This window comes from Orcinus orca, chromosome 8, assembly GCF_937001465.1.
Source record: "Orcinus orca chromosome 8, mOrcOrc1.1, whole genome shotgun sequence".
Taxonomy (NCBI): domain Eukaryota; kingdom Metazoa; phylum Chordata; class Mammalia; order Artiodactyla; family Delphinidae; genus Orcinus; species Orcinus orca.
Window position 1 is genome coordinate 48423258 of NC_064566.1, and position 26275 is coordinate 48449532.

At 52.7% G+C, this 26275-nt stretch overlaps 2 protein-coding genes across 6 annotated transcripts; one reads left to right on the forward strand and one right to left on the reverse strand.

Moving 5' to 3' along the window:
- Positions 1-178: 178 nt before the first annotated feature.
- Positions 179-1184, reverse strand: LOC117196382 (translation initiation factor IF-2-like). Its single transcript, XM_049713828.1, has 2 exons — positions 561-1184; positions 179-319 (listed from the first exon to the last, which is right to left on the reverse strand). The coding sequence occupies exons 1-2, from the start codon at positions 1182-1184 to the stop codon at positions 182-184; spliced, it is 762 nt and encodes a 253-aa protein (XP_049569785.1). The 3' UTR covers positions 179-181.
- On the forward strand, positions 609-25444 carry TRIM3 (tripartite motif containing 3). Of its 5 annotated transcripts, none has more exons than XM_033404624.2 (12): positions 609-738; positions 9120-9285; positions 14790-15021; positions 15246-15397; positions 15624-15804; positions 16083-16815; positions 16921-17024; positions 22737-22904; positions 23094-23262; positions 23517-23587; positions 24609-24749; positions 24872-25444. In XM_033404624.2, exons 2-12 carry the CDS (start codon positions 9155-9157, stop codon positions 25022-25024), a joined length of 2235 nt encoding a protein of 744 aa, XP_033260515.1. In that variant the 5' UTR covers positions 609-738; positions 9120-9154; the 3' UTR covers positions 25025-25444. The 5 variants fall into 5 exon arrangements, with proteins under 5 accessions (XP_033260515.1, XP_033260517.1, XP_033260516.1 ...); XM_033404625.2 differs by lacking the exon at positions 609-738 and adding an exon at positions 888-1100; XM_004279242.3 differs by lacking the exon at positions 609-738 and adding an exon at positions 888-1074.
- Positions 25445-26275: the final 831 nt, after the last annotated feature.

The window sequence follows — 26275 nt, forward strand, 5'->3', positions numbered from 1 at the left end:
CCAGCACTTTCTGCCTGAGTGATCAGGGTTAATGTCTGGGGAGCCAAGGGCCCTCAGTTATTTCCGTTGCAAAACACGGCTAATAAAAGAAGCTACCTATTAAGATTATGTGTACTAAAGAAGATAATATATGTAAAGTGATTCGTTATGTGTCTGGCACATAATAAGCACTCAGTCCTTGTTAACGGTTATACTTTTTATTATTTTCCACCGGGGCTGCTTTTCCACAAGGTGATGATTCTGAGAATTGCTCTGGTCTTTGGAGGGTGGAAGGGAGTCGCTGGATGGTCTGAACCATAATTTCCTCGCGAGGGGGCTCCTGAGAGAGAGCCAGGCACCTTGAGCCAAGTTAAGTCCCCCATCTTTCTACCCCGTCAGCCCCTTCTCCCCAGAGCTCTGCGTACTGCCCTTCTACCCTGGGGCTCGTCCGCCGCCCAGAGATCCGTGCCGAGGCACAGGCGATCCCTGTCTCCCCCTGCTCAGCAGAGACCACAGTAGCATAGTCCATAGGAGCCCCCCCAGGAAAGCCTGGAAGGGCACCTCCAGGAGACAGCCCTTACCGGCTCCCAGAGTCCGAACACCCTGCTGTCCAGCTGCCTTTTCGTGACGGAGCGTCCGCCCAGTCCCTGAGACCCACTGCGCTGCCCTTTCCTGGAGCCGTCGGGAGCCAGAGGCAGCTGGCGGGGATCGAGGATCCGGGATCCGGGATCCTGCTCAAGGGTTCCCCAGCCCGACAGGGTAGGCAGCTCCTGCAGGAGCTTCGGGAGAGTTGGAGGAGCGGTGCGGGTGGGGTTGGGGCGGGCGGGGCCTCCGTGGCGGCGGGCGGGGCGTGGGTGGGTCTTCGGTCTCCGAGCCGCCCCCTCCCCCGGCTGGTCCGCAGCCCCGCCCCGGCCCCTCCCTCCGGCCTGTGCGGCGGGTCCGGCGGCGGCGCCGGCGCGGGGACAGGCGGAGGCGCGGGACGTGGGGCGGCGCCGCGGGCAGAGCCGGGCGGACGGGCGCTGGCAGCAGCAGCGCCGCGGGCCCTTCGGAGTGGCCGCAGTCCGGGTCTTGGCCCTCCCATCCTGCCTCGCCGCGGTGAGTGCGACGGGCGGCCCCCAGGGGTGCGTTTGTATCCCTGTCTGCCCAGGTCCCGGTCCGGGTGCGAGCGGCGGTGTGTCTGTCCGAGTGTCTGTGGGTGAGGGCATAGATGCTTTTCAAAAGCTGTGCCTGTCTCTGTCCACGTGAGGCGTGTCCCTGTCCGTGAGAGCAGTGGGGGGATTCTTCGGGCTGTGGCTGCTCACGTGAGGTCCATGTTTGAGGGGGGAGGCGCGGGTGGATGGGTGATGCTTCCTTGGAGGAGCGCGGGGTTTGGGAGCTTGTGTATGTTGGCGGAGGGTGTCGAACGCTGCGGCCGAGGATGGTGGGGGGTGGGGGAGCGGGTGGGGCTGCTGAGTGGGACTCTGGAATCTTGTGGCCCAGCTTGTCCGAGGGTTCCTTTCTCCCTGGTGCAGACACTTCCACCCTTTGCTACCCCCTCCCTCCTCGGGCACCTAGAGGCCCACCAGCGGGCATAGAGGACACCCTTTCCTCCTCTAGCACTGGCCTCTGGACAGGAAGCCGCATCCGGAGGCTGTTTCTTGTAGGAAAGGACCCTTCTGTTTCCCCTGCAGCCTGGGCCCCGCCTGGAGGACCCCAGGCTCCTCCCTGGTTCTGGCCTCCTCCCTTCTGGACTTGGCTTCGGATCATGGGCTGCAAACCTGCAGGGACAGATGGTTGCAGGTTGGAGGGGCAGGCTGCACCCCAGGGAGGTCAGTCCACTAAAGGCCAGCCCTGGGCTTGTTCCTGGTATGTGGGTCTCCGATGTGGAAAGCAAAAACCCAGGACTGGCCCCTGTAGGAAGATGAGATCTGGTAGGTTGGAGCAGGTGCAGAGGTCCTTTTCACAGGTCTCTCCCTGCCTGTCTGTCCACCTCATCAGTGCCCATTCATCCCCTAAGCAGGGTTCTGACTTGCTGCAGAATTGGAATCAGAGCTGCAGGCCTGACAGGTGCCCTGCTTCTCTTGGGTTGCATGCCTCCAGTGACAGAGCACTTACTACTTCCGCTATGGGAAAGCTTCTTTATGATAAGTGGAGGTCGTTTTCCTTGGAACTTCGTTCACTTGTCTTGTTATTGCCTTTGATTTTGCCTCTCTGTCTGGTGAGAGGATACTGCAGTGATTTAAACATGGCTCTCTTATCACCAACATATACTGAGCACCCTCTGTGTGCCAGGTGCTGCCTCAGCCACTTAGGGGACAATGGCATTCTTGCTGAGAGAAGAGCTTGAGCAAAGGCCCATAGTTGATATAGTACAGCCTGTGTTCAGAAAAATGGAGCAAAACGATTTTGCTAGGCTAGGGTAGGGGGTGCCCAGGGGGAGTGTCATGGGTGCCCTAAACTCAGCAAACATTTATTTTGGAAGGGAGGTAGGGACAACTACAGCCACTCTCTAACACACCTAGCCTTGCTGTGGAAACCAGCAATCATACTCAAGGTAGTACAAGATTGGATTTAATCATGGGCGCATATTACAGTCTGTAGGGACCTTTGGCTGGACAGGAAACCTTGGGAATCTCAGATTTGGGGAAGAAAAAGATACCCTCCCCCAATTTGCAAGTAAGGGGATGGAGTAGTCCAGAGTCTTACCTTGCATTGGTGAAATTAGTGAGAGTCAGGACTAACTCCTGGATCTCCTGACTTTTAACCTAGACACATTTTAGGAGCAGAAGCAAGGATAATAGTCATACCTTATATCTGAAAGTTGAAAGAAGAGGAGGAATTGAAAAGACTCCCAGGATTCTGGCTGATGTGGCTAGGTGGATGGTGGTGGCTTTTACTGAGATGAGAGACGCAGCAAGATGAGTAGGTTAGGGGAAAATGAATTCAGTTTTAGACTAGTCTCTAGCATCATCCCTGTACAGATGTCCAAGGTACAGCTGGATATACAGGTGTGGGTTCAAGAAGTTTTCTGCACAGGAGGTAAGGCTTTGGGAGTCATTAGCAAGTGGATGGTAACTGAAACCATGGGAGATGGTGAGATTTTCCAGACAGAGTATGAAAGTGAGGGGAGAAGAGGCCCTAGAACAAAGCCCTGAGGAGCTAGACATGTAAGGAATGGACAGTGAAGGAGCAGCCAGAGAGGCAAGTGGAGACTTCGCATCGAGTGGGTTGTGATAGCATCAAGTACAGCCTCTGCCCTTTTGAGTCTTGCTCTCTTGCCCACCTGGTCTGTGTTTCTTAATTTTTCATGCTTCTGTTCCATTACTCACTGTTTTCCCAGTGTACCTATCAAACTCCTATTTGTCCCCCAAGAGCGGGCTCATATATGCCTTCCTCTGCAAGTCTTCTTTATTCTCCACCACCTTCAGAGTTGGGTACTTCCTCCTCTTTGCTGCCATAGCAGTTTGAATATGTCAATATCATGACACTTATCACATGGTAGTTGTATATTTCCATGTCTGTTTCCCACACTAGTCTGAGAACTTGTGAAGGACAGGGAGTGTGTCTGTTTTCAGCATTGTGTCTCCAGTAACCACTTTAAGGGCCTTGTGCAGAGGGCCCAGGAAGTTTGATTGTTTGATAGGTTGATCAGCTCATTGAATGGTTCATTCACCTACTTACTCAGTCTGGCAGTAGTGGGTGGGAGAGTTGGTACTGCAGATTTCATCATTTTCCTTCCCTGCCAATCTTATTGCAAGGATTCCTTGGCTTTGAGGACTTCACCTCCTCCAAGGCTTCATCTGTTTCAAAGAAAACCCAAAGACTGTAGCCTGCAGTCATTTGTCATTTTACTGAAGCCTCAAATGATCAAATACACTTGGAGGCTAGTGACCAGGAGGAGTCATTTTCAGAAGCAAGTGAGCCTAACTGGCCTCTTGCATCCACTTTTTAACAATGCCTCGGTCACCTACCTTCACTCACAGCTGTGTCAGTCATGTATACTGGGACTCTCATGAGGTTGTACGAGGAAGTCATGGAGGAAATTAGATGCTGTTTGAGAATTTGGAGAAACTGAAAAGCCTTGAAACACATCCTTTGCAGATGTCAAAGATCAGGTGGAATCAGCCCTGGCTGTCCTCATTTGCTCACAATCAACTTCCTCTTCAGCCCCCTGGATCTGGCTTCGTTTCCTCCAGCCCTTAGAAACCACACTCCCTGAGGTTAATACCAGCTTCTTTTGGGCTTTAGATCATGGGAACTGTTTGCACCATTTCACAATGAAGATTGTTCTCTTACTCGTGAAGCTCTCTTCTCCCTTGGCTTTCATATCTCTTTCCTGATTCTCCTGCCTCTCTGGCCACACCTTTTCAATTTCTTTTCAGGCTTTTTTTTTTTTTTAAATGTTGAGCCTTCTTTTAATTTATTTATTTTTATTTTTGGCTGTGTTGGGTCTTCGTTTCTGTGCGAGGGCTTTCTGTAGTTGTGGCAAGCGGGGGCCATTCTTCATCACGGTGCGCGGGGTGCGCGGGCCTCTCACTATCGCGGCCTCTCTTGTTGCGGAGCACAGGCTCCAGACACGCAGGCTCAGTAGTTGTGGCTCACGGGCCTAGTTGCTCCGCGGCATGTGGAATCTTCCCAGACCAGGGCTCGAACCCGAGTCCCCTGCATTAGCAGGCAGATTCTCAACCACTGCACCACCAGGGAAGCCCTCTTTTCAGGCTTTGCTTTCTGGGCCTGTCCCTTAAATGTTGAGGTTCGTTGGGGCACAGTCACAGGCTCTTCTTTCTCATCTTATGCCCTCTCTGGGTGATGTCATCCACTTCCATGCCTTCAGGTACCATCTCTACACCAACTCCCAAATCCATATCTCCAGGCCAGACCTCTTTCCTAGGCTCCAGCTTGTCTTTCCACCTGCCAGCTGGACCTCTCAAATGTCCCATAGGCACCTCAGATTCCTCTTACTAAACACTGAGCCTGTCACCCTCCCATCCAAACTGCTTGTCTTTCAGAGTTTTCAAGCCAGAAAACTAGGAATCATCTCTAATTCTTTCTTCTCCCTCTACTCTTCATATCTAACCAACTGGTCACCAAGTTCTATTGATTCCTCCCTATAAAATCCACTTCTGTCAACCTCCCCTTAGCCACTCCCCTAATCAAGGCCACCATCATCTCTCCTCTACGATATCATGGCAGTCTCTTAACTTTCTGCTCATGATACCCCTCAACTGTTTCCCACAGTGCAGTCAAAAATTTACTCTTTTTGCTCTCTCACTCTATACTTAAACCCTCTTCACCTCCCCACCCTGCTCCTTTGCTCTTTGGATAAAGCCTTAATCCCCTAGCAGGGAAGGGTAAAGTCTCAACTCCTCAATAAGGCCAACAAAGATTTGTATGATCTAGCTCCTGCCTACCACTGCATCTCATTTCTTAGTCCTCCCCTGTCACAGTGTTTGATTCAGTCTCCTGATGCAGAAGGCACCATTCTCTCTTTAACTCTTACCCATCCTGGAGCTCTTGAATGGCCCTTTCTTCAGGAGGACTCTCTGGACCTCCAGCCTTCTGTACATCCTTCCCTCACCCCAGATCTGGGTTAGGTGACTCTCAGCAATCTGTGCTTCCCTGTCATAGCCCTCACCGTATTGCACTACATTAATTGATTTATTAGATTGTGGAATCCATGAAGACTGAGCTGCGAGTATTTATCTCTGTATCCCCAGGCCTAGCAGAGGTGTTGAATGAATGCTGAAAAAGGAAATGAAGTGCCTTTAGAACCTCAGTTAAAAGATGGGAAGGATAAGGGATGCAGAGATGGCAGTAGGCAGCCCGAGGAAGGAGGGTGAAATCTCAGCTCTGAGTTCAAGATCTTCCAAGTACCTGCTGTGATAAACAGTCTATTTAAACCATGGCCTATAGGACCTCGGGGGCAGATCTCTGAGGAGCAGCGAGATGGGAGAGGTGGGAGTAAAAGCCCAGGAGGGGAAGGGAGTCTTGGTGATTTAGGCAGGGGTGTGACCTCAGCGGCTGCATGCCCAGCACGTCTGGGTGGGGAACTGAAGCAGGAAGGGGAAGGGAGGGAGGAGCTGTCCGTGCTTGGATGTTGTCCAATCACCGCCCCTGTGTGACAGGCTGGGAGAGCCCCTTGGGCTTGGAGAGAGGCGGAGCCTGACTTCCAGCTGCCCCAGAAGGGCCCAGTAGACCACTCCTACTCTTCCTCTCAGCCCTCCCCTTCGCCAAACAGAAGCTTCAGCTTGGCTCCCGCCTCCTGCTCCCTCTGCCAACCCTCGGGCTGTCCTCCTCCTGCTATGTTGTTGTCTTTGTATTAAGTCTCCAGATTCAGAACCCTGCACACCTGGAGAAAGAACCTCAGAATCCCATTGTCCACATTCAGGGATGCCCTTCCTACCCTATCCATGCCCACCCTCACATAAACATAAGGCACACGCAGCTGAGCCCCTCTCCTGCCCCTCCGCAAACCTGGAGAGAGCTCTGGACTCTGGACTGGCCCCACTGCATGCATTCATTCATTCTTCATTCACGCATTGTTTTTAGAGAGGGCCGTGGTGCATCGAGTTGGGCACAGATAGTGGTGACCTGCTCCCAGTCACTGCCTGTTTTGAAGTAGTCTGGCTCTCCTTCTGCTTCCCTTCACGGCCAGATTTCTCTCCTGAATTGTCTACAACTGCTGTGTTAATTTCTTCATTTCCATTCATCTTTCCATCACTCTGACCTGACTTCTGCTCCTCCCATTCCACCACAGCCAAATCTGGTGGACGCTCTCCAGTCTTCATCTTACTTCACCGCTCCTTCTTTCTTGAATGCCCCTCCTCCCCTGACTTCCTTGACCCCACACATTCTTGGTCTTCCTCCCATCTCTCTGAGTTCTCCTTCACTCTTCACTCTCTATCCCTAGATGGTCCCATCCATTATCGTTGCCTTGTGTCATTAATATGCCAATGCTTCCAAGTCAAAAACCAGCCCAGACCTCTCCCTGGAGCTCCTATATTCTATTTCTTACTTGACATCTCTACCTGGGTATCACACAGGCATCTCTCAGACGTCTCATGGTTAAAATGGAATGGCCCAGATCAGCTCCTTAGCTTTCACTGTCTCTAGGCATAGCCCAGCATCCTCAGGGGAGAAGCCTGGGAGGCCTTATTGTCATTCCTTTCCCCTCCCACATCCAGTCCATCGTGGTGTCCTTTTGACTCAACCTCATGATTATTTCTCAAATCAGTCCACTTTTTTGCCTATAGCTCTGCTAATACCCAACATCAGCCTACCTGAAGAACTGGGATAGCCTCCCAAGCGGTCTCCCTGTTTCCACCCTGGCTCCTCTTCAATCCTCATAGCTGCCAGTGTAGCTTTTTAATTTATTTTTATTTTTTGTAAATTGCATCATTTCCCTCCCAATTTGGGATAGAACCCAGATTCTTAACATCAAGGTCCTTTGTGATCTCATTCCAGCCTACCTTCCCAAACTCCCCTGTGGCCTTTTATTCCCTTTGCTCTGACCACATGAACCCTTTCGGGTTCTCAGTGAGTTTCTGCCTAAGGACTTTCCTTCATGCTGTTCCTTCAGCCTAGAATGATTTCCCTCCCTCACTCTCTGATGCCCACACCCTCATCCCTACTATTTTCCTTCTAGCCCTCAAAGCTCTACTTAAAAGTTACCTGCTTGGAAAGGCCTTCCCCAATCACCCAATCAAAAAAGCATTCTTTCTCATAGCATCCTTTTCTTCTGTATAGCACTCCCCTCTCCCAATCTGTAATTATATATTTATTCATTTATTTACTTTTCACTACCTCCCCACCACAAGGACAGTGACCATATCTGTTCTGTTTATCACTCTATCCCCAGCGCCTGTACAAAGTAGGCACTTAATAAATATTTGTTGAATTACTGAATTAATTCAATAAATATAGACCAATCCTTATGTCAGGCTCTGTGCTAAGTGCTAGGAATAAAAAAGAAATAAAATATAATGCCTCTCTTCAAGAACTCTGGAAAAAGCAGAGAAATAACAAGAAAATTACAGTATAGTGTATAAGGGCCAGGATGGATGAAAGACAAGGTGCAAAGTGACATAAAGGTGGAGCACCTCACCAGACTTCAGGAAATCAGGGAAGGCCTTCTGGAGGAGGTGACATTTACGTGCAGACCTGAAAGATAAGCAAGAGTTAGCCAGACGAAGTGGGGGTGAGCAGAGGATCTCAGGCAGAGGGAACAGAATGTGTGACTGCCCAGAAGCAAAAGAGAGCAAGGAGTTTTCCAGGAACTGAAAAGAAAGAAACCAGTGTGACTACTCATAGAATCCTGAGATGTGAGGTGGTAGAGGGAGGTATGGGCCAAAGCTAAGCTTTGTTGGCCAATTTAAGGAGTTTGGACTTTGTCCTCTGGACAATGGAGAACCACTGAAAGAATTTAAACAGGGAGTTAGTGATAAGATGGAATGTGTGTTTCGAAGCCTCCTTCTGGCTGTGAGGGAGAGGGATGAGAAGGCATAGGCGAGGAGAAGGACACCAGTTAGGAGGCTGTTGCTGTATCGCTGGAGAGAATTGGTGGCACCTGAATTGGGGTGGTATCTGTGCAATTGGAGAAAAGGGGATAAGGTATTTGGGAGGCAGAATCCACGGGACCTGGATACTGATTGGATGTGGAAAAGAATGTGATCCCGGGCAGTTGTGCTGGGAGGTGGGTCAGAGCATAGATAGAAGGGCTGCAGGTGGTCAGAGGAGAGACACTCCATCAGGAAAGTCTCCCGGGGGAGGGTTTGGGGGAGGCAGAGGAGATGAAGGCTGGGTGTGTCAGTGAAGGGCATCCCCGTACCACACACTTGACATACACTATCGCAAATTCTCAAAACAACCTTTTGAGGTAGGGATTATTATTTCCATAACTGCAAATTAGGAAACTGAGGCTCAGAGAGGGTATATGAATTGTGCAAGGTCACATAGCTGGTAAGAGGCTGAGCTGGGTTTAAATCAATCTAACCTGACGCCTGTGCTTTTAACCAGAGCAGCAGGCCCGGAGGGTACTCAGTCCATGTTCTTCACCCTGCTCGGTCCCTGGCAGAGAAGAGATGGGGCTAGTGCTCTGCAGGGGATCAGGTGGGGAGAGGGTTTTCTGGCTTCCCTGGTGCTGACCGTCTTTCCGTACACAGGCTGGTGTGAGTGGCAGGTGCCATCCGCGGGCACCATGGCGAAGAGGGAGGACAGCCCTGGCCCAGAGGTCCAGCCAATGGACAAGCAGTTCCTGGTGTGCAGCATCTGCCTGGATCGGTACCGGTGCCCCAAGGTTCTGCCCTGCCTGCACACCTTCTGTGAGAGGTGAGGGTGTGTGTACCGGGGAGGGATGAGGACCTCGCAGGCCCCCCGGAGAAGGGAGTGGCATGTGTAAACCTGTAAGAGGTGAGGGAGGTGTGTGCACACATGGAGGGGAGGAGATGAACCCCAGCCTACAGGAGGTAAGGGTTCGGTGCAAGAACCTGTGAGAGGACCAGAGGTTCCTAACACTGGGCTGTGGCCCCTGCTCAGAACAGGGCCTCCTCTGCCCCTGCCCAAACCCCAAGGCAGCCTTCGACACCACCAGAGAAATCAGGCAGAGCTGAGACTCTCAACCAGCTCTGGCACCAGAACTTTCTGACCAGTGGGAGGATGTTCAAAACTAGGTCTGTCCTCCCTGCCTGTCCTCACTGTTGTCCTGAGGCACTGAATGAAAGGCAACCTCTCCCAGCCTCTGGGCTTCTATCTATTATTCATTCACTTAACAAATATTTATTTATCGAGCAACTACTATGTGCCAGACCTGTCCCAGGCACTGGGCAAGCAGTGATAAGCAAAAACAGATATGATCCTTGCTCTTAAGGAGCTTACAGTATAGTGAAGGAGAAAGATAGTAATCAAATCATCTTACAGTCAGACTACAGATAAATGTAGTCCGTGCCACCTCCGTCAGACACCCTCCCAACCACGCCCTGCATCTTGCCATCACCCAGAATAACACCACTTCTTCTGTGGTTACAGACTCCAGTATCCCACTCTTGGCTTCCATTACCCCACTCTCACTACACCAGCTTTGACTGGATGTAGATGTCCAATGCCCTTGACTGCTCCGTCTTCTCCCAGCCACCATCTCCTTCCTGGTCTCCCTTCCTTTCCTACCCATCCTGAATCCCATGGTGGACCATAGGCCTCTACAATTCCCACACGCCTTTGTCCTTTTCTAAACCCACGTGGCAGAAGCTCAATCCTGGATCTGAGCTGTAATTGGAAAGCTCCATACCTTCTCCTATACCCAGATCACTGAGCACTCTTGGAGAAAATCAGTGCCGGAGAAATTATAACAACAGCTACCGTGTATTGACTGCTTACTGTTTGCCAGGGACTGGCTAAGTGATTTACACGTATTGATTTACTTGATCCTCACAACAGATACTTTATTATCCCCATTTTAGAGAGGAGGAAACTAGGGTTCAGAGTCATTAAGTAATTAAGAGATATTTCCGAGGCTCCACAGCAAGTAAATAGTCGAGGTCTGAATCCAGGTTTAACTGCAGAGCCTTCTCTCTTAATACTACTCATTCATTTATCCCTTGGTGCCTGCCCTCAAAGACTTATGCTCTAGTGGGAGGTGACAGACAGGCAAGCAAATAATCAAACAGGAGAGTCACAGCTTGGGCTAAGTGTTTTCCAGGAAATAAACAGGGAGTAAGTGCGGGCGGTTGGGCCAGGGGCTAGTCTACGTAGAGTCATCAGGGAAGGCTTCCCCGAGGAGGTGACATTTGACCTGAGACCTGAGGATGAGAAGGAAACAGACATGTACAGATTGTTCCAGGCAACAGGATTATCTTCGCGCTGTTCCATGCAAAGGCCTTAAGAAAGGAGTGAGTGGGGCATGTTCAGAGACCAGGGGAGAAGCCAGCGTGACTGAGTGAGGAGGAAAGTGGGATGAAGTGAGGTCCGAAAGAGTCAGAACAGTTCACGGGGGAGCTTGGCAGTTTTAGGAAAGTTTTGGATTTTGTTCTATATGCAGTGGGAAACCACCGGAGGATTTTTTTTTTTTAGCAGAGAAGTAATGTGACATAAATTAGACTTTTGTTTTTTGGCCGCGCCGCATGGCTTATGGGATTTTAGTTCCCCATCCAGGGATCGAACCCGAGCCCTCGGCAGTGAGAGCACGGAGTCCTAACAACTGGACTGCCAGGGAATTCCATAAATTAGATTTTTTTTTAAGCTCATTCTGGTTGTCGTTTGGAGAGTGGACTCTAGAGAAGCAAGAGTGGAAACAGGAAGCCAGTTAGGAAGCAGTCAGTCGTAAGCCAGGTATGTGCGACACGCAGGACGGAGATCTTGATGAGTTCAAAGGTATTCAGGGTAAACTCCAGATTCAGCAAAGCTGGGGAGAGAATTACAGGGGAACTGAGTAGAATGGTTGAAATGCAGATTTCATAGTTGATGCCGTGATGGGTGATGAGACATAGGTAGTGCTGGGAGCATGGGAGTGGATAGCTGAGGTGAACTGGAGGAAAAGATCACGGGGGGAGGGGCTGAGAGGAAGCTTAGGAACTAAGAAATCTTGATGGTGGGTGGGTCACCCTGTGGATGTCAGAGCCACCGAGAATGATGGCAGGAGTGTGTGTGTGTTGGGGTGGGAGGGAGGGTAACAGAAGAGAGTGAGCCAGAAGAAAGACTTCGGCCAATGGGGAAGCAACCATTGAGTCAGTGGAGACAACGTCAGGGAGGGGTGTTGTAGACAGGCCTGAGCTTCCAAGGAGCTGGAGAAGAAGAATTTAGAAATGTTCCAGTTGGGGGCGGGGAGGACTCAACCCCACCTCTGGTCCTGAGGAATGTGGAGTATGAGACAAAAAACACTCTCAACTCGAGAAGACTGAAGGGGAATCTAGGTCACAAATAAGTTAATATTTGTGAAGCACTTAGCATTGTGCCTGGCACATAGTGTTTGTTAAATAAAGAAAAATTAATTAATTCAGATCAAGAAGTGTAGAGAACGTTAAGAGAAGAGATTGAGGATATGGGAAACTTTGCAACACGTAAATCTTCCCTCCACAAATTTGTGGTCTCCAAACACAGCTGCCGTCAGTCTGTTTCTAGTAAGATTCCTCTCCCGCTCCGTTCAGTGACTGATCCCAGCCTCCCTGTCCCCCTGGATTCCCACCACCACCCCACTCCTTCGCTTTCAGCAGCTGACCTTGCCGGAGGCAAGTTGGGCATCCTCTCTCTAATTTTGCCCCCTGTGCTCAAGTGCATCCACCTCATTTTCCCCTCCCTCCATCCAGAGGATGGGGTCCACTCCTTCTCTTCAAGCCAGCCTGAGCCACTCTCCCATCCCCAGACCTCGTCCCATGTCTTCTAGTGTCTTCCCTCCCTCCTTCTCTACTGGCTCCTCAACTTAGAAACGTGCTCAAGCCTCCTGTTACCAACAGATAAGAACCCTCCTTTGTCCCTCTGTCCCTCCCAGCTGCCATCTAACCCATCAACCTACTTTTTACTCAAACTTCCAACCTCCCATTCACTCTTCAACTGGCAAGAGTCAAGCCTTCCTTCCTCTACCCCTCCCTCCACTCACTGTTTTCCTTACAGACAAAAGTACTCTTACAGTTGCCAGTTTCCATGGGCATTTTCCAGTCCTTAGCTTCCCTGACTCCTCAGCTGCTTTTGACACGGATGACCACTCATTCCCTGCTTCTGAAATTGCACTACTCACTTTGCTGCCCTGACACTCTCTCTCCTCCTACCTCTCTGCCCGTTCCTCTTTGCTCTCCTCTTTCAGTATTTGCTGGGTGCTCTGTCCTGCTCTTGGCACTGTAATCCCCTTCTTGGTGATCATATCGTCTCCCAGAAGCCATCTAAATGTTGATGGCCTCCCTGTCTTTATCTCTAACCTGCCTTCTCCCCAGCTGTCTACCGATCCCCTCTGCCTGGATGTCCCACCGTTACAGTAAACTCAACCGGGGCAAGGCTGAACTTCCCTGTAAACCAGTCCTCTTTCTGTGTTTCTCATCGTGGTGAATGTCACTCAGTCATCTAAGCTAGGAATCTGGGAGTCAACTGAGGCTCATCTCTCACTCCCCATATCTAATCAGACAACACTGCCCACTGGCTGCACTTCTTAAATACTTCTCAAATTTGGTCCACCTCCGTCTGCATTGCTGTTGCCTAAATGCAGGGCTTCCTCACCTCTTGCCTGGACTATTATAAGAGCACCTTGGTTAAGCACGTGCTTCGCCTCAGATCTGGCTCTCGTGCTCACTAGCTTTGTGACTTTGGGCCACTTACCCTTTCTGAGTCCATTAACAAACACCAAGTGCAAAGCACAGCCTGCCGCATCGTGCTTAATAAATGGTAGCTGGGTGCTGAGGAGGACGGTGCTCCTGCCCCTTGTCTGCTGTCTCATCATGTTCACATTCACCCTCCACACAGAGGCAGATCAAATGGAAAGCTGGCTGTACCATGCTCCTGCAGCTCGCTCGTGCTGTTGAGATAACGTCTAAGCTCCTTGACGTGACCCAGGAGCCCTCCATGAACTGGCCCACGCCTCTCTCTCCACACTTCCCTTACCATTCCTTGCCTTGGGCGTCCTCTCCAGCCACCTTGAACTGCTTATAATTCCCTACTCATACTGTGCTGTTTCTGGCCACCTTCTGTATCTGGAACACCCTTCCTCCTCTCCCTGCACCTTTCTTGGTCAGACTAACAATTATTTATTGGGCTTCCCTGGTGGCGCAGTGGTTGAGAGTCCGCCTGCCGATGCAGGGGACACAGGTTCGTGCCCCAGTCCGGGAGGGTCCCACATGCCGCGGAGCGGCTGGGCCCGTGAGTCATGGCCACTGAGCCTGCGCGTCCGGAACCTGTGCTCTGCAACGGGAGAGGCCACAACAGTGAGAGGCCCGCGTACCGCAAAAAAAAACCAAACAAAAACAAACAAAAAAAACAATTATTTGTCCAGGAAGATTTTGCTTACGTCACCTCCTCTTCAGCCTTTTCTGGCTACCCTCTCTACTACCAGAGGCCCCTTCTGTGCATTTCCTTATCACTGCATCTTCTGTGTTCCTTATATTAATGACAGGTAATACTAATAGCTATAATTACTATTATAATAGTATTGTAATACTACAATATATCGTACTTTCTGTGAGTCAGGCATGTCAGCACTTTACATTTAATTCTCCACACCTTGTGAAGCCTGTACTGTCTCCGTCTTACAAAGGAGAGATCCTTGGCTCATAAAAGTTAAGTAACTTGTCAGGGGTCATACAGTATAATAGTTGACTGACCTGGGAATTGAACCCAGGCAGCCTAGCTCCAGGACCCATGCCTTTAATCATCACACTGTTTACTTCTACAAACTCTAATTTTGTTACTTTTTTTCTCTACAAACGGGGAGTATTTTAGAGGTAGGCACTGTGCTTTACCTTTGTATCCCCAGAGCTTGGCATAAATTTGGCAAGAGCAGGTAGTCAGTAAATGTTTAATGAGTTAATGGTGCGGGGGTAGGTAGTCACACATTTTCTGTGAGAAGGGTTTGTAAACACCTGTGAAAGGTGAACTTGTGTCTGTGCACACTGTGAGGAATGCGTGTATGTCTGATCCTCTGAGAGACGTCAGGGATGCGTTGCCACTCAGTTGTGAGAGGTGAGGCCTTTTACCCCTGCTGTTAGGACAAGATGCGTGTGCTGGCCAGAGAGGTTTCTAAACGAATGTGACAGCACAGCTGTGAGCACAAGGACTGGCGCCCATGGCAGGTGACAGGAGGGGTGCACTGACACCGCCCTGCCGCTTCATCCCTTTGACTCCCCCTCCTCCCCGGCCAGATGCCTCCAGAACTACATCCCTGCCCAGAGCCTGACGCTGTCCTGTCCAGTGTGTCGGCAGACGTCCATCCTCCCTGAGCAGGGCGTCTCTGCGCTGCAGAACAACTTCTTCATCAGCAGCCTCATGGAGGCCATGCAGCAGGCATCTGATGGGGCCCACGACCCCGAGGACCCCCACCCCCTCAGCGCAGTGGCTGGCCGCCCCCTCTCCTGCCCCAACCATGAAGGCAAGGTGGGCCCAAGCAGGCCCAGTGAGGCCAGGACTTGGGGTGGAGGGGGAGGAGAGGTCGGGGGAGGGGCCGAGTGGCTGCGGGTGAGAGGGTATTCTAAGTGGTCCAGGTAGCGGGGGTGCACCTGGAAGGTGAGCGGCAAGGAAGGCAGGTGGGGTGGGGGAGGGCAGGGGACAGAGAAGCGTGGTGTCTAGTCGTTGCCTGATGGGAGTCCTTGCGCCGCCAGACGATGGAGTTTTACTGTGAGGCCTGTGAGACGGCCATGTGCGGCGAGTGCCGCGCCGGCGAGCATCGGGAGCACGGCACCGTGCTGCTGCGCGACGTGGTGGAGCAGCACAAGGCGGCCCTGCAGCGCCAGCTCGAGGCGGTGCGCGGCCGGTAGGCGCCCGGCGGGAGCCCGGGCTGGTGGGGCCGTCTGGGATGGTGTCTCAGCGGGGGCAGAGGAGGGACCTTCGGGAGGGTGGAGATAAAATTCTCAGGGAGGGTGGGGGGGGTCTCAGGGAGCGGAAATCCTGGAGGGCGGCATTAGGGTCTCCAGGGAGAAGGGACAGTTTCGTGAGGGCATCCTCAAGCAGCCCTGGTATGAGCTGTTTCCCCTCCCCAGACTACCACAGCTGTCCGCTGCCATCGCCTTAGTGGGGGGCATCAACCAGCAGCTGCAGGAGCGCAAGGCAGAGGCCCTGGCCCAGATCAGCGCGGCCTTTGAGGACCTGGAGCAAGCGCTGCAGCAGCGCAAGCAGGCCCTGGTCAGCGACCTGGAGGCCATTTGTGGAGCCAAGCAGAAGGTGTGTCCGCTCACCCTTTCCCACCACCGTCCATCATGAGATGGCCTGTCGCCTCCATGCGTCCCCTGCTCCCCACACGTGCGCACCCCTTCCCCTAGTCTATACTTGCCCCCTTCTGGCGTGGCCAGTAGGTACTGCGGGCATCTGTGTCCCTCGTCCACACTCACCCTCTTGTATTCCCTTCATGCCATAGTACAAGTTCATCAGGGATCACAGAGACACCCCCCTCACCTTCCCCTCCACAAGCCTGCTTACCCAACCCTCCCCTGACCCCTCAGGTGTTGCAGACCCAGTTAGACACACTGCGCCAGGGGCAGGAACACATCGGCAGTAGCTGCAGCTTCGCTGAGCAGGCACTGCGCCTGGGCTCGGCCCCGGAGGTGTTGCTCGTGCGCAAGCACATGCGAGAGCGGCTGGCGGCGTTGGCAGCACAGGCCTTCCCGGAGCGGCCCCACGAGAACGCGCAGCTGGAACTGGTCCTCGAGGTCGATGGGCTGCGGCGATCGGTGCTCAATCTGGGTGCGCTGCTCACTACGAGCGCCACTGCACACGAGACGGTGGCCACTGGCGAGGGCCTGCGCCAGGCGCTGGTGGGCCAGCCCGCCTCTCTCACTGTCACTACCAAAGACAAGGATGGGCGGCTGGTGCGCACAGGCAGCGCCGAGCTGTGCGCGGAGATCACAGGCCCCGACGGCACACGCCTGCCGGTGCCCGTGGTGGACCACAAGAACGGCACGTACGAGCTGGTGTACACGGCGCGCTCCGAAGGCGAGCTGCTCCTCTCGGTGCTGCTCTATGGACAGCCGGTGCGCGGCAGCCCCTTCCGCGTGAGGGCCCTGCGTCCTGGGGACCTGCCACCTTCCCCGGACGACGTCAAGCGCCGTGTCAAGTCCCCTGGCGGCCCGGGCAGCCACGTGCGCCAGAAGGCGGTGCGTAGGCCCAGCTCCATGTACAGCACCGGCGGCAAACGGAAGGACAACCCCATTGAGGACGAGCTTGTCTTCCGCGTTGGTACAGAGAGCCTTGGGCGGAGGCAGAGGGGGGATGAGGCGGGGCCAGAGACTCAAAATGACCTCAGTGTGAATTTTTTGCTTCCATCCCGTTTCTTCCCCACAGGCAGTCGTGGAAGGGAGAAGGGTGAATTCACCAATTTACAGGGTGTGTCCGCAGCCAGCAGCGGCCGCATAGTGGTAGCAGACAGCAACAACCAATGTATCCAGGTAAGCTCTCCCCTAACACCAAAATAGAAGTTCTCAAGCTACAGCCTAGTAAAACAACAACAAAACAAAAATAAAACAAAGAAACAAAAACCCAACAAAGTATACAGGTCGCCTCCTGAAGGGCGAAACCCTACAGATAGTACCTTTACTTAAAGAGCCATGAATCACAGCACCACCCCTCCCCCACTCACTCGCCATCCGTTCCACAAGGGCCACAGCAGTAACCAGCACCTTCACAGTTAGGCGCTGGGGTTTACTGTGCTGGCGGCCTCTACCTCCCAGGCTGTGGCTCAGGCCAGACCAGCTCCTGGACCCCAAAGATCCGGCTCATTGTTCCCTCCCCTCTGCCTCCACCTGAGTCCCTGGCTGGCTCACTTTCTGCCCACCACAGTGGTCAGGATGCAGTCTGACTTCTTATGCCGCCTTCTTATGTCCGCCGGACTGACTTCTTATGCCGGACTTCTTAAGTCCGCCTTCTTATGCCAAGAATGCTTTTTGGCACAAAAGTGCAGCTCCGCACTATCTTCCAACATGCCTGTGTGGACCCAGAATGCGTGTCATCTGTGCCCGTCTCTGCAAACGTCCAGTTGACTAGACAGTCAAACGGGGATAACTTGTGAAAAGGGGTGCCTTCCAGTGGCTAGACTATAGTGCATCCTCATAGGTGGTCCTGCCTCTGGCCCTCCCAGCGCCTCACACACCTGAGTAAAGCATCTGCCACTTGAATGGACGTAGCCTCTGCTGCACTCTGAGCTCCATAAAGCCAGAAAATGCGGTTTTCTCTTTTCCTTGTAGTGAGCCTACGAACAGGCAGAGCCAGTGACGGCTACCAGTGTGGTAGGCGCAGCAGAGCAGTTCACAGCTCAGGCTCTGAAACCAGACACCTGGGCTTGAATCCTAGCGCTGCCACTTACTGACAAGTCATGTGACCTCCCTGAGCTTAGGTTAACTCATGTGTAAAATTAGGAAAAGAATACCTCAGAGGGTTGCTGGGAGCATTGAATGACATCATGTACTGAGCCTGGCACCAAGTGAACCTTCTGACTCTTAGCTGTTGTTGAAAATACCATTGTCCAGGTGGGGACAAAAGCTAGGAGGTGGGAAGGTGCTATAGGGCGTTGTTCAGGGAACTGGAAGGGTCCCAGAGTGGCTGGAGGGAGATTGCTATCAGAAGTGGGGTAGCTGAGGTCACGCTGTAAATGGTTTTGGAGAGGAAGCTGTGGAATTTTGATTTTATTCTGTACAGGATTGTTTCTAACTACTGTAAGCTTTCAGTTCTTGGAAACGTTTTGTCAGGTAGTAAAACTTTTCCCTGAAGATCCTTACTTCCCATCTGTACATTTAAACTTCTTCCTGACCCTCTGCCTGAGTACCCCCGTTACAGATGCAGCTCTGTCAAAGGCCTGTCACCTCAGCGTCAGCTCCTCCTGGCCCTCGCTTTCCACCTAGCTGACTGAAAGAGCCAGGAACTCTTCCATGGCTATATTCCCAAGCCTGTCTAGCCCGCCTTTATTCCCACCTTGTTCCTAAGAGCAGAGGAAAGGAGAAGCTCAGGTCCACGCAGGGAGGCGTTTGGGTCCAGGCTGGATGGTGAGAAGTGGAGGGGTTTGGATGGGTAGGGGTGGCCCTGAGGCCCTGCTCCGTCACAGCCTCCACCCTCCAGCTCCGTTCCGCCCTCTTATGCCAAGGATGCTTTTTGGCACAAAAGTTGAGGTTTGGGAAACTTCCCCTGGGGTGCACACACACGGGTACTCATATCCCCGGAAAGACGTGCCACTTGGTCTCCCTGACGAGGGCCTGTGTCTGTTGTTTCAGGGTGGGGACTTAAGAGGGAGGGCCTAGTGCAGCCCCTCCCCCTCCAAACACTTCCTTCTACTACAGCAGTCCTCCTTGCCCCTGCTGCCACCCATGCAGCAACCTCATAGCTGCTAGGAGCCTGGCTCTCGATTCCAAAGCTGAGGTTCTCTCACTCTGGGGTCCTCAGGTCTACTATGGGCCAGGCTCCCAGATGCACTGTGACTCCCCCTCAGTTCATGAGGATTGGGGCTCTCGTGAACTTCTCCTTTGGACCCGGCTGTGGTGGCAGCTGAGGCAAATCCTCTCCTTGTGCTGAATCAGCATCAGCTGACAGAAAAGAAGAAACATTTTGTGATTCTGAATGAAGAATTTGATTTGGATATATTACATCCTTGTGTAATGGTGTGAGTCCAGAAATTTTATCAGCTCTTCTGTGAAAACAGCCTCATTTCCTTCAGGCAGAATGCTAATCACACTCTCCTCCAAGCTCCCTCAGCCTTTTGCCATATAGCACTTTTCATTCTCTGCCAGAATCACTGGTTTGCTCGTTTTATTTTGTTTTGGTCTCTCCCCCAAGTAGACTCAGATCCTGAAGTTGCTTACGGCTACCATGGCAAAAGAGAGAGATATTAAGCATCACATTAGGGCACTGGCAGATTCTAGAGATAAGGAAGCGAATATGGCAGGTTTTGATGAGCCATCAGATATCCAGGGAGAGGGAGGGATCAAGAATCGCCGGGCTTGGTGACCTGAGTAGGCGGTGTTGCCATTTGGGAGCGGGCCTGGGAATAAGTTGATGAATTCACTTTTGCCTGCGGTGGGTTTGAGATAGCTGTGCGGCATCCGAGGGGAGGTGTGCGATTCTGGTCTGGGAGTGAGCTGACGGATTTATTCATTTGTTGAACGTCTGCTGTGTGCCAGTTGCTATTCCAGTGCTGCAAATGCAGCAGCGAACAAAACAGACACAGTCCCTGCCCCACCTGGGGCTTACATCCTTAGATGGGGGACAAGGATACTTAGCGGTTATTTAGTGACAGGAGTGACAGTCGTTATGAAAAGAGCTAAAAAGCATATATCACGGAGACTTAACTTTATGTGTGTATATTGATTTAGGAGATGGAGTTAATCATTAAAACCTTCTCTGGGGCTTCCCCGGTGGCGCAGTGGTTGAGGGTCCACCTGCCGATGCAGGGGACATGGGTTCGTGCCCCGGTCCGGGAAGATCCCACGTGCCGCGGAGCGGCTAGGCCCGCGAGCCATGGCCGCTGAGCCTGCGCGTCCGGAGCCTGTGCTCCGCAACGGGAGAGGCCACAGCAGTGAGAGGCCCGCATACCGCAAAAAAAAAAAACACAAAACCTTCCCTGAAGAAGTGACCTGGAAATTCTGAGAACTGGAGGATGAGTAGGAGTTGGCCAGGTGTAATGGGTGGGATAGGTTAGGATAGGTTGGGAAGAGGAAGACCCCCTAAAGCCTCAGTGTTGAGCTAGAAACTAAGCTGCTCGGAGTGGAGGAGGCAGACACATTGCCTCACTACCCAGCTGGTGGTACCTTTTCGTCCCTCTCACAGCACCTCTTCAGCCCGTGGCGCCTACCTTCTCCAAGTGCTGTCCAACCACAGGGGACCAGGGCAGAAGCCAGGGGCACTTCTGATCAGCCAGGGAAGGGCATGATGGGAGGTCCACATCAGGAGGAAGTGATGTCCATTGGTGAGACCAGTTCAAACAGCCCTGCGGGCCTAAGAAACAGAGATGATGCAGGGGCGGGGGGCTCAGTCCACACAGGAGGGAGAACATCTGGATCAAAGAACAAGGCCAAGGCCCATAACTTGAGTCCTCCAGGGCTGCTCCTGGCTCTGATTTATCTTGTGTCCCTGGAGTTATAACAAAGCAATGTGTGAGCCTTATGCAGTGAGTGATGTTGTGGCTGTGAAGGAGAAGCAAGAAGGCTTAGCTATAGAGGAGAGGAGCATTAAAATCGTAGGTGCTTTTAGGATGGTGAGACCTGAGCATGTTGCTAAGGTGGAAGAAGTACAAGAGGGTGAGAGGTTGAAAGGTCTCCTCTGTCCAGATTACCTTATCAGCCTCATAGCCTGGACGGGCTAATCCATGTCCATTCCCCCACCCTCACCTACCCCTTTCTTGTCTGCTGCTAAGTCCTGTGGAGTCTTCCTCCTGTATGTCTCTCGATCCATCTACTTCCCTCCAGGAAGTGCCCTGGTCCAAGCCATCATCAGTTGTCACCTGGACCACTGCAGCACCTCTGCCTGGCCGGCCAGCTTCCAGTCTCGACTCCTCCCTGCAGCCAGAGTGCTCTTTCTGAAAAAGCTCCCATGTGCTTTTTCCAACACCACCAAGCAGTTCTCCAGTTCTCAGTGGACACTGACCAGGGATCCTTTAAATTCAACTCAATTCCGACATGATCTACCTGGAGATGGCATCACATCCCACAGGTTGAAGGCTCAGTCCCATGAGACTGCCCCTACTTCAGATGCTAATCGAAAGTTCAGTTTGTCGCCTGTAGTCTGACCAACCAGCTATAAAGTGGAAGTTCCCACAACCCACTCCTGTGTTCAATTAATTAGCTAGAGCAGCTCACAGAACTCAGACATTTAATTACGTTTATCAGTTTACTGTAACAGATATTATAAAAGATACAGATGAACAGCCAGGTAAGAGATACATAGGGTGAGGTCTGGAAGAGTCCCTAGTATAAGGAGTTTTGGTTCCTGTGGAACTGGGGTACACACCCTTCTGGCACCAACCCGGAAGCTCATCATATCTTCTTGTTCAAGAATTTTTATAAAGCTTAATCTGTGCTCCCCACCCCTTCTCCTTCCCAGAGGTTGGTGGGTAGAGCTGAAAGTTCCGACCCTTTAATCAGATGGTCTTTCTGGTGACCAGCCCCATCCTGAAGCAACCTAGCCCCCCCACCCCCACCCAAGTCGCCTCATTAGCATAAACTCAAAAGAGACTCCTTATGAATGACAAAAGACACTTACTGATCAGGAAATTTTAAGGGTTTGAGGAGCTCTGTGCCAGGCACTGGGGACAAAGGCCGAATATATTTCTTTTTTTTTTTCCCCCAAATTTATTTATTTGTTTATTTTTGGCTGCCTTGGGTTCGTTGCTGCGCGTGGGCTTTCTCTATTTGCGGCAGCGGGGGTTACTCTTTGTTGTGGTGCACGGGCTTCTCATTGTGGTGGCTTCTCTTGTGGAGCAGGGGCTCTAGGTGCGCGGGCTTCAGTAGTTGTGACACACGGGCTTAGTTGCTCCGCGGCAGGTAGGATCTCACCGGACCAGGGCTCGAACCTGTGTCCCCTGTGTTGGCGGGCAGATTCTCAACCACTGTGCCACCAGGGAAGTCCCTCAAATATATTTCTTATTATATTACAAAGTCAGATCTCCTCTTGTCACTTTCCTGCTCAGAAATTTTCAGTGAATTCTCATCATACCCAGAATAAAACCTTACTCCTTCTGTTCTTCACGGGAGTGCCCACTGCCCTCCATCCACACTAGGCAAGTAGGGCCCATACTGAGTTCAAGCAGCGCCCCTATTGGACTCTGTGCCTTCTGCGTACTGCTGACTCTGCTTAAACACCTTTCTTCCTCCTTCTTTACTCGCCAACTTTGGTTCAGCTCTTGGCGTCCTTATTAGGCTTTTAGCTCAGATTGCCCCTGCTCCTGGACCACCTCTCACCCCTTTCACATTCTCACAGTCCCATTCACGCCTCTGCTGCCTGTCCCCTAAGGTCTGCGCTGGCAACGTCTGATTCTACCCACGGCAGGGTGTCAGAAAGTGCTTGTTGAGTGCTGAATGAATGGGGGTGGGTCTCCTCCCTCAGGGTCCTGCTCCCTCCCCTCTGTGACCACAGTCTCTCCCCTCCTGCCCCCTCCCTCCCTTGCTCCTCTGCTCCAGGTTTTCTCCAATGAAGGCCAGTTCAAGTTCCGCTTTGGGGTCCGAGGACGCTCGCCTGGGCAGCTGCAGCGTCCCACAGGTGTGGCCGTGGACACCAATGGAGACATTATCGTGGCAGACTATGACAACCGTTGGGTCAGCATCTTCTCCCCTGAGGGCAAGTTCAAGGTGAGAGGCCTGCTGTCTCTACTCTGCACCCTTGGTGGCCAGCTGAGATGACCATTCTAGTGCCTTCTGGTGGTCAGGGCCTGGACTGCTCGATCCATCCTCAGCCTGAGGTTCTGCTTTCGTGCCAGGCTGGGTCTACTCTCCCCACGGGGCGGGATAAAGCCCCTAACGGATATCCCCTTCCTCCAGACCAAGCTTGGAGCTGGCCGCCTCATGGGCCCCAAGGGCGTGGCTGTGGACCGGAACGGGCATATCATCGTGGTCGACAACAAGTCCTGCTGCGTCTTTACCTTCCAGCCCAATGGCAAGCTGGTTGGCCGTTTTGGGGGCCGCGGGGCCACCGACCGCCACTTTGCAGGTATTGGGAAAGAACTTAGAGACCTAGTCTCTGATACCCCAGTCCCAGAGAACTGCCCTGGATGTCCCAGCTCTACAGACCCCCTCCTCCTATATTTTGACCCTAGGGGACCCCGTCCCTTCACTATACCCTAGCACCATCATCCCAGAGACCCCACCCCTCTCCTCACACCACAGCTTTGTCATCCCAGATGTTCTGCCCCATCCCACTCAGTATCCTGGCTTACTGCCAGAGAGCCCACTTTGTATTTTCAGGGCCCCATTTTGTGGCTGTGAACAACAAGAATGAGATTGTAGTGACGGATTTCCATAACCATTCAGTGAAGGTCAGTGTTCTCCCTCCCTCTATGACCACAGTTCCATCATCCTTTCCTCTTGCACAAGACTCCTCTCTCCCTCACCTACCTCCCTTTTCTCCCCCTTGAGATCATTCATTTGAACAATTAACATTTATGGCGTGGCTGCGTTGTCCCAGGCACTATGCTAGAAGCTGGGAATACAGTGATGAATAAAGCAAATACATTCCCTATCTTATTGGTTATGGTCTAGTGGGGAAGAGAAGAAAGTACCAGGATATTACAGTGTGATGTGATGCATTCTGTGCTAGGAGAGTGCAGGGAAACTGAGTGAGGTGGGGGGGTGGGTAGCAGGAGCATTTGATTCAGGTGGAACTAAGCACAGGTGGGAACTCACCAGAAGGTAGGGGGACAGGAGAAGCCAAGGAGGTGGGAACTCATACCATGTAGTCAAGAAACTACAAGTAGTTCAGATGAGGTTTGAAGAGGGGAGTGGCGCCAGGTGAGAATGAGCCTTGCTCATTCCCTCAAGGGGCTTGCTCTCTTCCTAAGAGCTATGGGGAGTCACTGAATGATTGCAGGCAGGAGGGTGATGCAGTCCTGTGTGTCTTAGAAAGATCGCTCTGGCTGAGGCGAGACTAGAGGCAGGAAGATCAGTCTTTTACAGTAATCTAGCTGAGGACCATTGCAGTGGCAATATGTGCATAGGGTACAGATTTGCGATACAATCAGCGGGTTGTGGTAATTCATTGGCCGTCGAACAGAGGAGAAGGTGGAGTCGAGAATGACTCATGGCTACCTGGGTGTTGCCAGTCACTGGGAAGGAGAAAGATGGGAAGGACTTTTCCAGGGAAGATAAGCTGCCCAAGGGACATCAGCTGGAGTTGTCCAGTAGGCAGTGGCATGCATGGACGTGAAGCCTGGGAAGAAGAACTGGTTTATAGCTGCAGATCTGGGGGTCCTCAGCCCTGGGGCTTCACCCCATCCTCCTCCAAGGCCCCGCCTTCTGCCTGAGGCCAGGTCCCCAGTCCCCAGCCCTTTCCCCTGCCAGGTGTACAGTGCCGACGGAGAGTTCCTCTTCAAGTTCGGCTCCCACGGCGAGGGCAATGGGCAGTTCAATGCCCCCACGGGAGTAGCCGTGGACTCCAATGGAAACATCATCGTGGCTGACTGGGGCAACAGCCGCATCCAGGTGAGGAAGGCCCGGGGATGGCACCAGGGTGAGGTTTCCCGCTGGGCCCCAGGCACCCTCTCCCCAAATGCCACTCATCTGCCTGATCTCACGGCTCCCTCCAATCTCTGCTCGTCCCTCAGGTATTCGACAGCTCTGGCTCCTTCCTGTCCTATATCAACACATCTGCAGAGCCACTGTATGGCCCGCAGGGCCTGGCACTGACCTCGGATGGCCACGTGGTGGTGGCCGACGCGGGCAACCACTGCTTTAAGGCCTATCGCTACCTCCAGTAGCTGCACGGGACCTGCCTGGCTCTTGGAGGGACGGACATAGGGGTGATTGGACAAGATGGTCTGGCCAGGAGGTGGGCCAGACCTGGCAGCACTGAATGTGGGCTGCGGGCGCGGGTGCGCCCGGTGCCCTCCCTCTCCCCCCTCCCAACCCCACGGTTGCACTTTATTTATTCGGTTCTTGCTTTGGTGACTGGGTGGGCCTGGACCATGGTCCCAAGGATGTGTGCAGAGCTTCACCCTCCCCTCCCCTCCTTACACATCACCCCATCCCTCGGTCTGCTCCCCACCCCCCCAGCCTGGGGCCAGAGCAGCCTCTTACTCCAGGGCAGAAGTCCCTCTGGTTGTCTCCCTACCAGCCCATACACACTGACAGAGACAGCAGTACCCACCCCTCACATTAAATAGATGTGTTCACCACGATGGTTTTGTTGCTTTCTTGTGGGCCGGGGCTGGGAGGGGAGGGGAGGGTGCAACTACCTCTTGACGAAAAGGTGGGCAGGCAGCTGGGAAGGGGACCCCGATTCCCAAATGTGCCCTGATGTTTTGAAGCTTCAGGAGAGGAGAGCAGAGAGGGGGAACGCCTGGGGCTCAGCCACCTCTGAATGCCTGTCCCCAGACCCACGTCTCCTGCAGAAATAGTAAGTCCTTTGGCTATCTGCTCTGGGGCTGAGAAATGACCCTGGCCTAGAACACAGCCAGCAGCTGTAGGGAGAACAGTTGGAGGGATGACAGCAATCCTTGAAACGCAGGCCTGGGTTAGGGACCTGGGACGAGCCCAGGTGGAAGCTGGCAGTGGGAGGCTCCGTGGCCGATTTTAGAACTCAGTCCTGGAGGCTCGGAGCTCTGCTTCCCCCTCCTGCTGTTCGTGCCAAGACTGCTGCCCTTTCCCCACAGTGGAACAAGGGTCCTAGCATCCCCTCCTGAGCTCTGTTCTGCCAGGGTTTGGCTGCAGTTCCGAGATGATTACCACTAGCTCTCTGTGATTTGGGAGGTAGGGACTGTGATTCTCCCTGTCTACAAAAGGCTGAAGCTGCTCTTCATTGCTGAGTAAGAGCAGAGCCCAGTCTTGAATCTGTAGGTGTCATACTCCTAACTGGTAAGTTATAGCACCTTACTCATTCTTACGCCCCTTGCACCTAGCATGGTAACTGGCAGAGAAGGCACTCAACAATATCTGGGGAGTGATGGATCTGGGAAGGTTGGTTATAAGAGGTCATGGGGAAGCTCAAGACTTCGTCCTGGTGTAGCATG

Coding starts and splice junctions, on each gene's coding strand:
- LOC117196382 (XM_049713828.1), bottom strand. CDS start 1,184: ATGCCCTCACCCACAGACACTCGGACAGACACACCGCCGCTCGCACCC. Junction 320..560: donor TGTTCGGACTCTGGGAGCCG/GTAAGGGCTGTC, acceptor GCTCTCTCTCAG/GAGCCCCCTCGCGAGGAAAT.
- TRIM3 (XM_033404624.2), top strand. CDS start 9,155: ATGGCGAAGAGGGAGGACAGCCCTGGCCCAGAGGTCCAGCCAATGGAC. Junction 22,905..23,093: donor CCCCTGAGGGCAAGTTCAAG/GTGAGAGGCCTG, acceptor CCCTTCCTCCAG/ACCAAGCTTGGAGCTGGCCG. Junction 23,588..24,608: donor TCCATAACCATTCAGTGAAG/GTCAGTGTTCTC, acceptor TTCCCCTGCCAG/GTGTACAGTGCCGACGGAGA.